This window comes from Carettochelys insculpta, chromosome 1, assembly GCF_033958435.1.
Source record: "Carettochelys insculpta isolate YL-2023 chromosome 1, ASM3395843v1, whole genome shotgun sequence".
NCBI classification, from domain to species: domain Eukaryota; kingdom Metazoa; phylum Chordata; order Testudines; family Carettochelyidae; genus Carettochelys; species Carettochelys insculpta.
Window position 1 is genome coordinate 240,083,969 of NC_134137.1, and position 14,998 is coordinate 240,098,966.

A 14,998-nucleotide genomic window follows, 5' to 3' on the forward strand; every position below is an offset into this window, starting at 1 on the left:
GAAGCTGTGCCTTGAGAACAGCCCACAGTGTACTAATTACCTGCTCCTGGAAACTCTGGATTAAAAGCCCCTGAATCATAGAAAAGAGTAGGCTAAAACTTTTCATGAGTGTGCTAGTTCTGAGCTGAGACTGTTAAAAACTATTCACCAGAAAGAGGCTCTTTGGTGGGGTCTGAAGAACTAATCACCTGCCACAGCCCTTGTTGGAACGGAGGTGTTCTCTGGTAAGCTCATTAGCAGATATATAGGTTCTTTAATTGGTTTTAATAAATTTTCCCAGCAGAGCTATTCCCTAAGAATAAAATATGCTCACATAGAAAAAACTGTCTGTATATCATAGCTGTGGCCAGTTACACTGTTATTTGCTCCTGCAGAGCAAGCAGGCAAGCACGCCTGCTTCGCCGGTGAACTCACAGCATAGCCAGGGAGCTATTAACCTGGACATACCTAGGTCAGAAGGTGAGAGATGGAGGCCTCCACCAGTGTTACCTGTAATTTTTTACATCCATAGGCAGAATAAATTTTGTTATGTGCCCCACATTAGAAACACATACTGCTGGCAGTAGGCAGCTGTGGGTGCTCTGCTAATCAGCTGTGTGGTGCCTGAATCTCTCTTGGGTGGCTGCTCAAGCACTCAGCTTGAGTCTAGTCTCCACACAACAGAGGTGACAGCTAGGGAGCAGGAAGCTAGAGTAGGTGTCCTTGCCGGACTGTAGATAGGAGTAGAGGTGCAGTGACAAATTGTGACACTTATCTCCTCCTCCCACAGACAGTAAACAAAGAAGTCCCCTCTGTCTATCAGGGAAAACAAATACTGCTGATCAGGATGGAGAATGGTTCTGGCCCTCCCCCCATGGCAAGCCACGGACTTGATTTTCTCTGCCCCATCATCACCAAACATCAATAAACGTGGGCTCAGTGCCCTTTGGTGTCTGATGTCTCTCTCACTAATTCCTTCCATCTTCCCCTATCCAGTGTAGAGTGGCTTAGTTTCTGTAGACTAGCTCCACACCAATCTACTACATCATCTATCCATTCTCTGTGGGGTCTGCCTCTCCTATTCGAACCCTCCATTATGCCGAATACTAGGGTCTTGATTTTTCGTTCATCATTCATTCTGCAAATATGTCCAAATAGTTGTAGCTTCCTTTTTATAACCTTCTGCAGCAGGTTCTCTTTCAGCTGTATCTTCCTATATAATTCCTCATTGGTGACCTTCTGCATCCATCCTATTCTTAGAATCTTCTTTCGAACACCAATATTCTTCTTTTCGCATCTTTCGTTATCACCCATGTCTCACATCCGTACAACATGCTGCTGAATACACACGTTTTCAAGACACCCAGCTTCATTCTTAAGCTAATTGCTTTGCTTTTCCAGATCTTATCCATCACCTTCAAACTCGCTCCTGCTTTCGCGATTCTAGTCGCTATTTCCTTCTTACAGTCTAGAGCATACGTTATGTTGCTCCCCAGATATGTGAACTTCTCTACATTTTCTAGTTCAATACCATCCACACTGATCTTCCTTCCTATTTCCTTATCTCCAAATACCATTGTTTTTGTTTTATTGATGTTCATAAATAGTCCGTACCACTTCCCTTCTTCGTTTAACACCTGCACCATTTTCGCTAGCTTCTCCTCATCTTCCTCAATGGTAACTATATCATCCGCGAACCTCAAGTTGTTAATTCTTTTCCCGTGCACAGATATCCCTTCTACCTCTTCCTTGATCTTGTCCATTGCTCTATTCAGATGTGTGATGAAAATACTTGGCGATATTGGATCTCCTTCTCTCGTACCTCTACACTTTGTGTAATTATTTCTGTCAGCCCAAAGAGAGTGTAATGTGGATGTTACATACAACCAGATCAGAGTGGCAGCATCTTACAACACACTTTGTATGAGTGTTAAAAACTGTGCAAAATGCAGAGCAATGGAGACTCATGTCCCAAGGAAATAAGACTGCCTCATTTATTAACCTATCTTCCCCAACTGGCAACTCAAGCAGATGTTCTGGAATCGAGTAGGTTATCATCTCTTCCTCCACTCTCTGGTCTCACAGACTTTTAGCCACTTCTTTGACCTGCTGAGCATTAGGTGTGAATACCCTGTCATTTGCCCTGAATGAAAGTTTACTCCCCTGGTCAAAATAGGCTGATCATGTCTTGAGTCACATTGTATTCCGGAGATGGGGTTGGAAATCAAGCCACCTCATCCCAAACCTAATGGCTGGCAGCACTGTGCCGAAAATGGAGCCAACATCATGGACAGACAATCCTATAGATTAATTTCAAGCTACAAGTTGAATCTCTCTAGCCTGGCACTCTCTTGTCGGGCAACATCTGTGGTCCAGCATGATTTTAGTTAGCACTTATCATAGGTGTGGCCAACTTTCCTGGGGTCCCATAAAGTTTGTTTATAGCCACCAGGCCTGGCTATCAGCATGCTGTGAAGTTATTTAGTGCTAATTTACCCCAACTGTCTTTTAAGAGCCCAGTAAGCAGTGGAAGTGTTGGTAATGCTGCTAGACAATATTGACCTCCCATGGTTTGGCAAATTTTCTTGTCTGGCACCAGTCAAGTCCCAAGGGTGCTGGACTAGAGAGGTTCAGCCTATAGAAAAGAATGAGGTAGCAAAATAATCTTGTTTGACAAACCAAGATAGGACAGGACAGGACAGTCTGACAGGCTCTGGACTGCAACATGGGTTGCAAGTTGAGCAATAATATCCTCAAGGAAAAGTTTTGTAATTGGAACAATAGAGACTTACTACACGCGCTCTCATTGGGCCATCCATCCACAATCACTCCTTGCTGAGCGCAGCTCCTGGCATACTCTAGGAAAGTTGGACAGTGACAATGCATGTCCTGAGCACATGTGCACATGTCTTCTTCACAAAGACCAATGAATGGCTCCGGATCAACTCGATGGTGGCATTTGGAGAATACTGAAGATGTCCTTAGCAGCTGGCACCTTTCCATGACATCCTGCATAATTAGAACAAGCAGGGGAAAAAAAAATCAAAATGTTGTTACAAATTACTTAGAATAGCATTCCTCCACCAGGGGGTCGTGAGCTCTATGAAAGGCCATCAGGAGACTTTGAGACCTTGACATTTTTAATGTAACCTACAGCAAAAGAAATCTCAGTTTTCCACTCCATGCAAATTCTTACCTTTCAAGGTCAAGCATTAGAGAGCCAGTGTCACAGATTTTAGGCCAGAAGAGGCCACAAGATATCATAGTTTGACCTGCTAGATATCAAAGGCCAATAAGCACTAAACAACCACCTCCACAACAAACCCAGCTACCAGAAATAGACCAAATTATTACATCTCTCAGAAGACTGAACTATTATGTGTCATAGACAGAGAATGGAAAAGACTGATGTGCATTGATGAACCTAAATTAACATCTCAACACATGCACACAAATAAGTTAGCTATGCTTACTGTTGTAATTGATATACTTCACATTTATTTTTATAGTAAAAGTAAGGGAGTTGGCAGAAGGATTTATACATCAAATAAGGGGCTGCCAACCTGAACAGTAGGAAAACACTGGTTTAAGAATGGTGTCTCTGGCCTCTGTTTCTCAAAGGCTGGAGATGGATGGCAGGAGATAAGTCACTTGATCATTGTCTTTGATCCACCACCTCTGGGATGCCTGGCACTGGTCACTGCCAGCAGATGGGATACTGGGCTAGATGGACCTTGGTCTGACCCAGCAATGGCCATTTTTATGCTCTTATGTTCTCTATTTATCTCTATAGTATAGAATGATTCCTGCTCAGAAGTGTATCTTATACTTCCAAGAATGACTTTCTTCAGATCAAGTGGCAGGGATATGGCTGAAAGAGGAGGCTGACTGGCATTCTTCACTGTTACCAGGAAGCTCCCCGTGGCTGAGGTATGCAGCACTATGAAACTAGGAAGCTACTAAATGTCCACTAGTTTAGGACAATATTAGCCAGATTTCATCAAGGTTGAAAGGTCTTTAACAGTTGTTCCCTTTAAAATTATAGGCAAGGACCACAGCTGGGGCAAATAAATGTAGATCCGTTAACTTCAATGGCAGTGTCACCAAATTCAAACTTTCACACATCTACACTGCAGAGCTATTTCGAGATAACTGCTCTAGCATCTACACTATTCACATGCTATTTCAAAATAAATTGGAAGTAGCAGGTGTGTTATTTCAAAATTGGTTACCCTCTTTGCAGGAGGAATATCGCTTATTTCAAAATATCTGTTTTGAAATAGGCACTGTTAAGACACAGAATAGTGCTATTTTGTTTTCTGAATTGAAGAAAGGACAGAGAGGTGCTGGGGACCAGTGGAAGTGATATAAAGACATGTTGGAGACATACATGAAAAAGTGCAGCATCAGTGTCAACCCTTGGGAGAACCTTGCCCAAGACCACCCTGACTGGAGAATGGTAATCTGTGAGGGGATGGTGCAATTTGAGAGGTCCTGCCACAATGCTGATGAGGAGAAGTGGAGAAGAAGAAAAGAGCATCAAAAACTGTCCCAGGCCCCTCCAACAGCTAACAACTGTCTCTTCTGCAATAAGATCTGCAATTCCAGAATTGGGCTGAGCATCCATCAATGGACTCACAAATAGGTGGGTGACATGAAGACGTTCTATTCGTTATCAAGTGACCACCAAGAAGAGAAGTGCTGTTTTGATATAAGCCATTATGGCGTCCGATGGCACTATTTCAAAATAGGGCTGTGTGTCCTGAAATGCATTTTCAAGAGAGCTGGGTGCCATTTCAAAATGCATTTTGTGTGTAACTGTGTTATTTTGAAATAAAATATTTCAAAATTGCTGTTTGGAAATGGCTTATTTCGAAACGTCTCTGTCGTGTAGCCATAGCCTTACTCAATGGAAATATTTAACTGCCAGTTGTGCTATACAGTTCAGTGTTCAAATCTCAGGACTTAAGGATGCAAATGCATAAATGGGCATTCCAAAAGCAACAAATAACCAAGCCTTGTTTGTAGGGCCAAAAATACATCTGCTTATCATAATGTCTGCATATCATCAATGGAAAAAAATTATTTTGACCTGAATTTTGATACTCCTCCTCCAGTTTCAGAAAGATTTAGCTGCTGTAGTATAGGTCAACTAAATGCCCAACATAGGTCTGGACCCTCCTTTGGATACTAAACAAGTCTTAAGCTGCAAAAGTTTGAATACAAGAATGACCATATTGGGTCAGACCAAAGGCCCATCTAGCTCAGTATCCTGTCCGCAGACAGTGGCCAAGGAGCCCCCAAGGCAACAAACAGAACAGGCAATCAAATCATCCATTCCCTGTTGCCTATTGCACAGCTTCTGGAAAACAGACACCATCCCTGCCCATTCTGGCTAATAGCTATTGATAGACCTATCCTCCAGGAACATACCTAATTTTTTTTAAACCCTGTTGTAGTCTTGGTCTTCACAACATCTTCCTGCAAGGGGTTCCAAAGACTGACTGTGCATTATGTTATTTTTTTTAAAAAAAGTCCTTTTGTTTATCTTAAATCTGGTACCTATTAATTTCATGTGGTAGCTCCTACTTCTCACTAGTTTACTGTATCCACACCAGTTATGATTTTATGGACCTCTGTCATATCCCCCTTAGTATCTCTTTTCCAAACTGTAAAGTCCCGGTTTTAACATCTCATAGGGCAGCCATTCTATACCCCATTTCCGATTGCAATATATCTTTTCTGAGATGGGGTGACCACACTTACACACTGTATTCAAGATATGTGTGTACCACAGGTTTTTATGGAGACAGTACGATGTTTTGTCGTACATATCCCATTCTTCTTGATTCACAGCATTCTGTTCGCTTTTTTGACTGCCACTGCACATTAAGAGGATGTTTCCAGAGAACTATCCACAGTGACTCAAAGATCTTTTCTCTGAGTGGGAACAACTAATTTAGACCCCATCATTTATATGTGTAATTAGGATTACAACATCCTTTTGTATGTGTAGTGGGATTATGGTTCAGTTTAGATCCCAAAATTCTAACTGTGTTACTCTTCTAGCACCTTATTGCTATTCACAGTAGCTACGTCTACACGTGTATGCTACATCGAAATAGCTTATTTCGATGTAGCGACATCGAAATAAGCTATTTCGATGAATAGCATCTACATGTCCTCCAGGGCTGGTGCCGTCGACGTTGGGCAGCACTACATCGAAGTAGGCGCTGCAGGGGAGCGTCTACACACCAAAGCAGCACTCATCGAAATCAGGGTGCCAGGAACAGCTGCAGACAGGGTCACAGGGCGGACTAGCACTTCTGGGGCAACAGCTAGCCACTCCCTTAAAGGGCCCCTCCCAGACACACTCAGCCTGCACAGCACGCGGTCTGCAGAGCCATAGGCATGCACACCTCGGCGAAGCAGTTATGGACCCCCAGCAGCAGCAGCAGCAGCCAGAGGTCCACCCAGCCACCCCTGCAGGAGCAGTGCTCACCCTGCTCAATGCCGTGCAGGAGGCAGCTGATCACCTTTTTTTCGTGGAAGAGGAGCTGCCCCCAGGGGAGGAGGAAGCAACCCCAGACTCTGCTGTCCTCCGCCTGCCCGCCCCACACCGCACACGCCGCCGGCTGTGGAGCTACCCCACGAGCACCGACTGGTGGGAGCAGCTGGTGCTCGGCGAGTGGGACGACGACCGCTGGCTCCAGAATTTTCGTATGAGCCGGCAGACATTCCTGGAGCTCTGCCAGTGGCTCACGCCTGCACTGAGGCACCAGGACACCACCATGCAGCGTGCCTTCAGTGTGGAGAAACGGGTCAGCATCGCTGTCTGGAAGCTGGCCACTCCAGACAGCTACCGATCCGTGGGGCAGCAGTTTGGCGTTGGCAAGACCACCGTCGGGGCTGTCCTCATGGAGGTAAGAGGACCCACGGGGAGGGGGAGGGGAGCCCTGGGGGGAGAGGGGAACCCTGGGGAGGAGGGCCAGACACACCCTGCACACCCCTCATTGGTGCTCTCCCATGTCCTTCCCCTGCAGGTCGTCCACGCCATCAACGCCCTGCTCCTCCACAGGCCCGTGCGGCTTGGGGACCTGGATGCCGCCATCGCGGGGTTTGCCACCCTGGGCTTCCCAAATTGCTTCAGGGCTCTGGATGGGACCCATATCCCCATCCGAGCTCCAGAGCACAGCGGAGGACGCTTCCTGAACAGGAAGGGCTACCATTTGGTGGTCCTCCAGGCCTTGGTGGACAGCCAGGGCCGCTTCCTGGACATATATGTTGGCTGGCCTGGCAGCACCCACGACGCCTGGGTATTCAGGAATTCGGGCCTGTGCCACCGGCTGGAGGTGGGGACCTACATCCCCCAGTGAGAGATCCCTGTGGGGGACACCACCATGCCCCTCTGCGTCATCGCAGACGCGGCGTACCCCCTCCGGCCCTGGCTCATGCACCCTTACACGGGCCATCTCACAGCCAGCCAGGAGTGCTTCAACACGCGCTTGAACCACGCGCGCCCGGTGGTGGAGCGCACTTTTGGCCGCCTCAAAGGGCGCTGGAGGTGTCTCCTCACCCGCCTTGATGCAGGCCCCACCAACATCCCCCAAATTGTGGGCGTGTGCAGCGCACTCCACAACCTGGTGGACAGCAAGGGGGAGGCATTCTTTCAGGGCTGGGCTGTGGAGGCTGGCAGGGCTGACGTGCAGCCACCCGCTGCCCCCAGTCGCCAAGTGGACCCCGAGGGGACCCGGGTCCGGGAGGCCCTGCAGGCCCATTTTGACCAGGCCGCGGGGTGAATGCTGGCAGGCCCCCCACTGCACGCCCCCATCCTCCACAACACTCCCTGCCCCTATGCCCACACCACAGAGCACCCAAGAGCACACACACCCCCACTTTTCTTGCAAATAAAAATAGACCTGTTGTTCTTGAAACCACAAAACGGTGAATTCTCTTATTATTACTACAAATATATATATATATATATGTATATATATATATTATATGATAAATAGTGGAACACAAGGAAGGGGAGAACTATTTACATGGGGGAGCAGGTATCATAAAATAACAGGGGTCTAATACAAACTATATACAAAATAATGGAGATATCTACAAAGGGCGGGGGGAGCCACGTCCTAGGCCCCGCACCCCCTACTGTCCAGCGATTGGGGTTGGCAGGCGCGACCCTCGCCTCGGCCTCAGCCCTGGCCGAGGCTGGCTGGGGGCCAGGCGAACCGGCAGATACGGCCGGCGGGTGTCAACAGGCCCCAGGTCCCCCTCAGCGGAAGGCCCCTTGGTGGTGGACGGCGGTGGAGCAGTGGGTGGAGCAGCGGGTGGAGTGGGCAGGGCGGGCAGAGCGGCGGCCGGCGTGGCATGGGGGCCAGGTAGTCCGCTATGCGCTCAAAAGTGCGCATATAGGCCCCCCATGCCTCCTGGCGCCAGGCCAGCGCCCGTTCCTGCAGTTGCAGGCACCGTTCATCCACCCGCAGGCGCTGCTCTGATACCTCCAGCTGTCGCCGGAGGGTCGCCAGCAGGTGGGGGTCCATCGCCGTCTGGTGGTGGTGCTGGGTCCGCTGTTGTCCCCGTCCTGGGGCTGGTCGGTGCTCCGCCAAGTGGCTGGCCTGCAGCGATGGCCCCGGTGGGATCTCTGGGACCACTGACACCTTGCCAGCGCTCTCTGGGACCTCTGATGGTGCAGCTGCGGAACATAGGGGGGGAAGAAGAGTGGAGACGGCCGTTAGTGTGGCCCCCAAGCCATGGCCCTTGTCCCCCCACCCCTCTGCTGCTGGTTCCCCATCCCCGTCCCTGGGAGATGCTGATGATGATGATGGGTGTCCCACCCTCTCCCCCCGGGGGACCCTAGGTTCCACTCCCCCCATCCGCAGGGATGGGGCATGGCATTGTCGTGCTGGGGGGGCAGGGGCTGATGCACTCTTCTGAGGGACATGCCACTGCTGTCCTTGGGGCCATGGTCATCTGGGCATGTGGAGGACCCTGGTCATGTCCGTTGTCCCCGCCCCTCAACCCCGGGGGTGTGCACCGGGCGGGTACATACCTGATGGTCCGCTCCCATGGTCAGGGGACACCCTCTGGGCAGATGCCCTGCTGGAGCTCCGGGACAGCAGCGTGATGTGGAGCCCCCCCATCACTGGAGGAAGATTCCCCCTCCTCCTCCTCCTCCTCCGGCATCCCAGGGGTGGGCTCCTGGGGGGGGGCACCTGGGGTGCAGGGCTTGCCTCCGGGGCGGACTCCACCTCTGGGGCCTGCTGGGGCTAGTCGGCCGAGGTGTCAAGAGTGGCCAGCAGCGAGGAGGTGTGCTGGGGGCCCAGGATTTCCCTGAGCTCCCTGTAAAAGGGGCAAGTGGCGGGGGCGGCCCCAGATCGGCTGGCCGCATACTGGGCCCGGGCGTAACCCTGCCGCAGCTCCTTGACCTTACTCCTGACTTGGTCAGGAGTGCAGGCAGGGTGACCCCGGGCGGCCAGCCGAGCAAACGCATCCACGTTCTGCCTCTTGCTCCCCATTACCTGGAGCATCTGCTCCTCGCTCCAGAGCCCCAGCAGGTCCCGGATCTTGGCCTCTGTCCAGGAGGGACCCCGCTGCCTCTTCCAGGGCTGGCTGCCAGGCTGGGAGCCCTGGCTCCCCTTGGGGGTGTGCCCTGGGAGCGCTTGGGGGGCTGGCGGGCGGCCATCGCAGTGGGAGGAGTGTCTTTGGGCTGCAGGGAGGCGTGCAGGCTGGCCGCGTGTTACTGCTGCCGCCTGCACGCTCTCTCAGCTTCCTGCACAGGAAGGCAGGGGGCGGGGAGCTTTAAAAGGCTGCTGCGCGCGGCGACCATAGAGCTCAGGGGCTGGAGAGAGCGTCTCTCAACCCCTCAGCTGATGGCGGCCATGGCGGACCCCGCAATTTCAATGTTGTGAGACGCGGATTGGCTACAGGTGCCCTACTTCGACATTGAATGTCGAAGTAGGGCGCTATTCCCATCTCCTGATGGGGATAGCGACTTCGATGTCTCGCCGCCTTACGTCAATGTCAACTTCGAAATAATGCTCGCCATGTGTAGACGTGGCGGGCGCTATTTCGAAGTTGGTGCGGCTACTTCGAAGTAGCCGGCACGTGTAGACGCAGCTAGTGTGGGCTCATTTACATGCCCCCTTCAAAGAAGGAGGCTAGTGTAGACAAGCCCAGAGTGTCAAAAATCTAGCTTTTGTACAACTTCTCAGCAGTTTTCCATCTAACTATTTTTTTCCATCCATGGGCAGCATACATTTTGTTATGGGTACCTGGGTATGTGCAAATGTGCACCATCAACAGAAACGCGTGCTGCCCACGGTGGGTGCTCTGCTAATCGGCTGGGTGGTAACTGAATCCCTCCAGGTCAGTCACCCAAGTGCTCAGCTTACAGGGAACTCTGGTTCTCAGATTCACATCCTAGGATCAGTCCCTCCCATACCTTGTCTCCTCCCACACTACCTCCTCCCCTCTTCCAGCAATGCTATCCATAGTGTCCCATTCAGTTCCTTCTCCCAGTACCCCCTCCTTAGTACTTCTATTTATGGCATGACCTCCTTACCCAGCTTGCCAATCCATCACTCCCTCTTCATTTAATCCTTCCTAGAACCTCACTCTTTACTCAGTGCCCACAAGGAGTGAGCTCTTAATCACAAATTTTAAAAAATGACCTTGATTAATTTCCCCTCTGGATTTCCCAGAATCATCTTGTCCTCCATGTCTGTTTTTTTAAATGGTAACCTCTAAAGCTGCATCTACACAGCATTCCTTTCAGAGGAGGCATGCAAATGAGCGAGAGTAAAAATGTAAATGAAGCTCTGATTTACAGATCTCATGCTTCATTTGCATAATCTCATGTGATCACACTCCCAGATGAGGCTTTTCCAGAAGCAAAAACAGCTGTGTAGAAAAGATTCCTTCAAAAAAAAAAACAACAACTGTTTTTGAAAGAACCCTTCTTCCTCATTCATTGTGGTATCTTGCTTTCTCTAGACATACACAGCTATTGTATTCCTGAGCACATCTACATGACAAACTTTCTCTGAACACCAAAAAATATCAGAGAGGAGACATCATGTTTACTTCTACCTTTACAATTGCTAAGAAATGGATCTAAGCATAAGAAAGTATCTGAATAATCCTCAGCCTGTAATGTCATTTACCTCTCCATCCCTAGAGTGAGTTGACACATCATCACGGAACGCTGGTACCTCATTTTCAAGGTCAGAAAGATCACCACCACTTCATATACTGGTTAATGTAGATCGTAGGTTCCCAAACTGGGGGGCGTGCCCCCGGGGGATGTGAAGAAATTCCGGGGGTGGCACCACCTGCTCAGGCAGCACACAGCTGCTGTGGGGAGCAAGGAGAAGGATGTGTGCTGCCGAGCAGCTGGAGCTGGCACAGACCTGGGACTTCTATTGCCCGCCCCCCATGCAGGAAGGCAGCAGGTGGAAGGAAGTTGCTGGCAGGCAACAGACCCAGCTTTTCAGGAAACACGCCAGCTGTTTGGGGAGGGGAAGCAGTGCACACACTTCCAGAGACCCCAGACCTGGCACACAGCTGTGGGACCCCCAGGTACGAGCTGAACTGTCCCCTCCCTACACCAAGAGCCCCACCAGTACAGGTCCCCTGTCCCTCCCATAAATAAAGACAAGGCTGAAATATTTGTGTTGGACATATTTTACTTAAAAATGAAGCCTGGCCAATAAACCCCTAATCTGGGCCAAACCCCAATCTGGCCACTGTGTCATAACACTCCTGCACCCAACACACCTCAGTCCTGAGCCTGTCATACACCAGAACAACCTGTCCTGAGCCTCTCACATCCCCAGTCTTCTGCCACCACATTACTGCACAGTCCACACACTGCAAATCTAACAAGAAGTCCTGTGGCACCTTATAGACTAACACTGCAAATCTGTGTCCTGAGCCCCTCATACTCCCAACCCCCCCCCACCCTGAGCCCCTCAGGGACCCCAAGCTGAACTCCTGCACCCTCACATCCACAAGCCTGTGGTTTGCTCATCACCCCAACACTCCCCCAACCCCAACACTCTCCAGCCTGGAGCCCCCTCCCTGAGCCAGCAGCCCATTCTCTACCTCTTCCTGCACCCAAATTCCCTCCCAGAGCTTGCTCCTTTCACCCCTTCCAACACCCAAATCCCTCATTCCTATCCCAGAGCCTGTACCTCCTGTCTCAACCCAGAGAGAGTGAGTAAGGTCTGGAGGCAGCAAATGAGGGAGAGGAGGGGAATGGAGAGGGTGGAGCCTCAAGACAGGTTGGAGTCTTCGAGCTTGCCATGACAATTAAAAAGTGATCTTAGGTGTAGAAAGATTGGAGACCACTGCCATAAAAATTAATTTTCAAATTTCATACCCAAAAACATGATTTTTTTTTCTTTTTTGCCTTTCGATGTGTAGGGGTAATGGTTCAGTTGGTGGGGAGGATGAAAAAAAATGTAGAAGACAATGCAATATTTCCAAACTTTCTAGCACGCTTGTAGGAGTGTTTGGAACTGTTCTATCATAGGAATAGGAAGCTGGTCTTGCACGGTTACTGGTGGTGGGGTATTTATAAGGAAGCACATGGCCATACATAAAAGTAGTAGTAAATAAACATTTGCAATAATTTATCAAAGAAACTTGCATCCATCCTCCTTATGTCATATGCCGCACAGTTCTCAACAATGATGCCTCGATACCTAGTCATCTTGAGCGACACCTGATGATTTTTGGGAAGAAGGGGCCTCCAGAAGAAGGACTTCCTTCTGGAAGACCCCCCGGGGCCACGCTTCTACATGGCATTTTGGAGTCTGGAAGAACAGTCTTCCAGACTCGAAATCATGTGATCGTATGCTAATGAGGTGCAGGGAATTTGTATCCATGCCTCAGGATACATAGCATATTTCAGGCCGTGTATTACCATGTCACTTTCAAAGAAAGTGGCCTGTGTAGAAACGGCCATAGGGAAAATGGTCTATTTCAAAATAAGCTATTCCAGAATAGCTTGTTTCAAAATAAAGCTGGTGTCTAGACATAGTATTGTGGATAAGAGCCCCTTGAAGCACTGCTATTCTGGAATAGTTTATTTTGGAATAAGCTGTTCAGGAATAACTGAGATGTAGACATACTCTTGTAGGTTAGCCATCCTGGAGCTGAACTGGGTCAGCATTGATGTTTCTCTGCAGGGAGACAGTTAAGAACATAAGAACATAAGAATGGCCATACTGGGTCAGACCAAAGGTCCATCCAGCCCAGCATCCCATCTGCCGACGGTGGCCAATGCCAGGTGCCCCAGAGAAGGAGAACAGAAGACAATGATCAAGTGATTTATCTCCTGCCCTTGTTATGAAGGCTAGGGCACCATACTTTATCCCTGGCTAATAGCCATTTATGGACCTAACCTGCAAAAATTTATCAAGCTCTTTTTTAAACCCTAATAGAGTCCTGGCCTTCACAGCCTCCTCGGGCAAGGAGTTCCACAGGTTGACTGTGCGCTGTGTGAAGAAAAATTTCCTTTTATTAGTTTTGAACTTACTACCCATCAATTTCATTTGGTGTCCCCTAGTTCTTGTATTATGGGAAAAGGTAAATAATTTTTCTATATTCACTTTCTCCACACCATTCATGATTTTATATACCTCTATCATATCGCCCCTCAATTGCCTCTTTTCCAAACTGAAAAGTCCCAGTCTCTCTAGCCTCTCCCCATATGGGACCCTTTCCAAGCCCCTAATCATCTTAGTCGCCCTTTTCTGAACCTTTTCTAATGCCAATATATCTTTTTTGAGGTGAGGAGACCACATCTGCACGCAGTACTCAAGATGTGGGCGTACCATAGTTTTATATAGGGGAAGTATGATATCTTTTGTCTTATTATCGATCCCTTTTTTAATAATTCCTAACATCCTATTTGCCTTACTAACTGCCGCTGCACACTGCGTGGATGTCTTCAGAGAACTATCCACTATAACTCCAAGATCCCTTTCCTGATCTGTCGTAGCTAAATTTGACCCCATCGTGTAGTACGTGTAATTTGGGTTATTTTTTCCAACATGCATTACCTTACACTTACCCACATTAAATTTCATTTGCCATTTTGCTGCCCAATCACTCAGTTTGCTGAGATCTTTTTGTAGTTCTTCACAATCCCTTTTGGTTTTGACTGTCCTGAACAACTTGGTGTCATCTGCAAACTTTGCCACCTCACTGCTTACCTCATTTTCTAGATCATTGATGAACAAGTTGAACAGGATCGGTCCCAGGACTGACCCCTGGGGAACACCACTAGTTACCCTCCTCCATTGTGAAAATTTACCATTTATTCCCACCCTTTGTTTTCTGTCTTTTAACCAATTGTCCAACTCTGTGCCTTTTCTGGGGAAAAGCAGAGCTTCTGGCCCAACAGGACAGGATGGTGGGGTGCCCCCAACAGTGGGAAGGTGGGAGTCAGTCTTGATCAATACATCAGGGGACACCCAAAAGGATTTCTGTGATCTATCCCATCACACAGGGAACTGCATTATTTAAAGGCATTCCAAGACAGATTTTATATCCTAATGCGCATTGAGGTGGAGAGGAAAGGGGGCTGTCTCCCCTGGAGAGGAGAATGAAGCAACAGGAATTCCCTGTTCTCCTGTCTGCTGGAGAAGAAGAATAGCTATCAGGTAGGACACACCTTCCTTCAGAGAAGAGGAGATGTCTATTGGTGTCACAGCCAGGGCACCTCTTCTTCCCCTTCATCCCCCATCAGTTGCTGTTTCACACACTGGTGGGAAAAGTTAGGAGCTCAAAAAACAACAGAAATTTCAGCTTCCCACTTCAACTTCTGCTGGGGGAGTGCTCACCTCACCAGCCAAAGCAGAAATGAAAATTTGGGAATGAAGGGGGAGCTCTCTTCCCCAGCTCTTCTTTCAATATATTATGCCTAGGACCAGACTCTTTCCCTGTCAGACTCTTCATCTTGTCATGTCATCTGTCTCCAGGCAATGTCTTTTGTTTTCAGCCC

The 14,998-nt window shown here is 49.0% G+C and overlaps 1 protein-coding gene across 2 annotated transcripts in view; it reads right to left on the reverse strand.

Annotated features, from left to right (window-relative positions):
* VWF (von Willebrand factor) overlaps positions 1-14,998 on the reverse strand; it is a 233,766-nt gene that overhangs the window by 191,863 nt on the left and 26,905 nt on the right. For both annotated transcript variants that reach the window (XM_075003060.1, XM_075003070.1), the window contains one exon: positions 2,772-2,988. In XM_075003060.1, the coding sequence (XP_074859161.1) occupies positions 2,772-2,988 (217 nt within the window). The remainder of the gene's footprint in view (positions 1-2,771; positions 2,989-14,998) is intronic.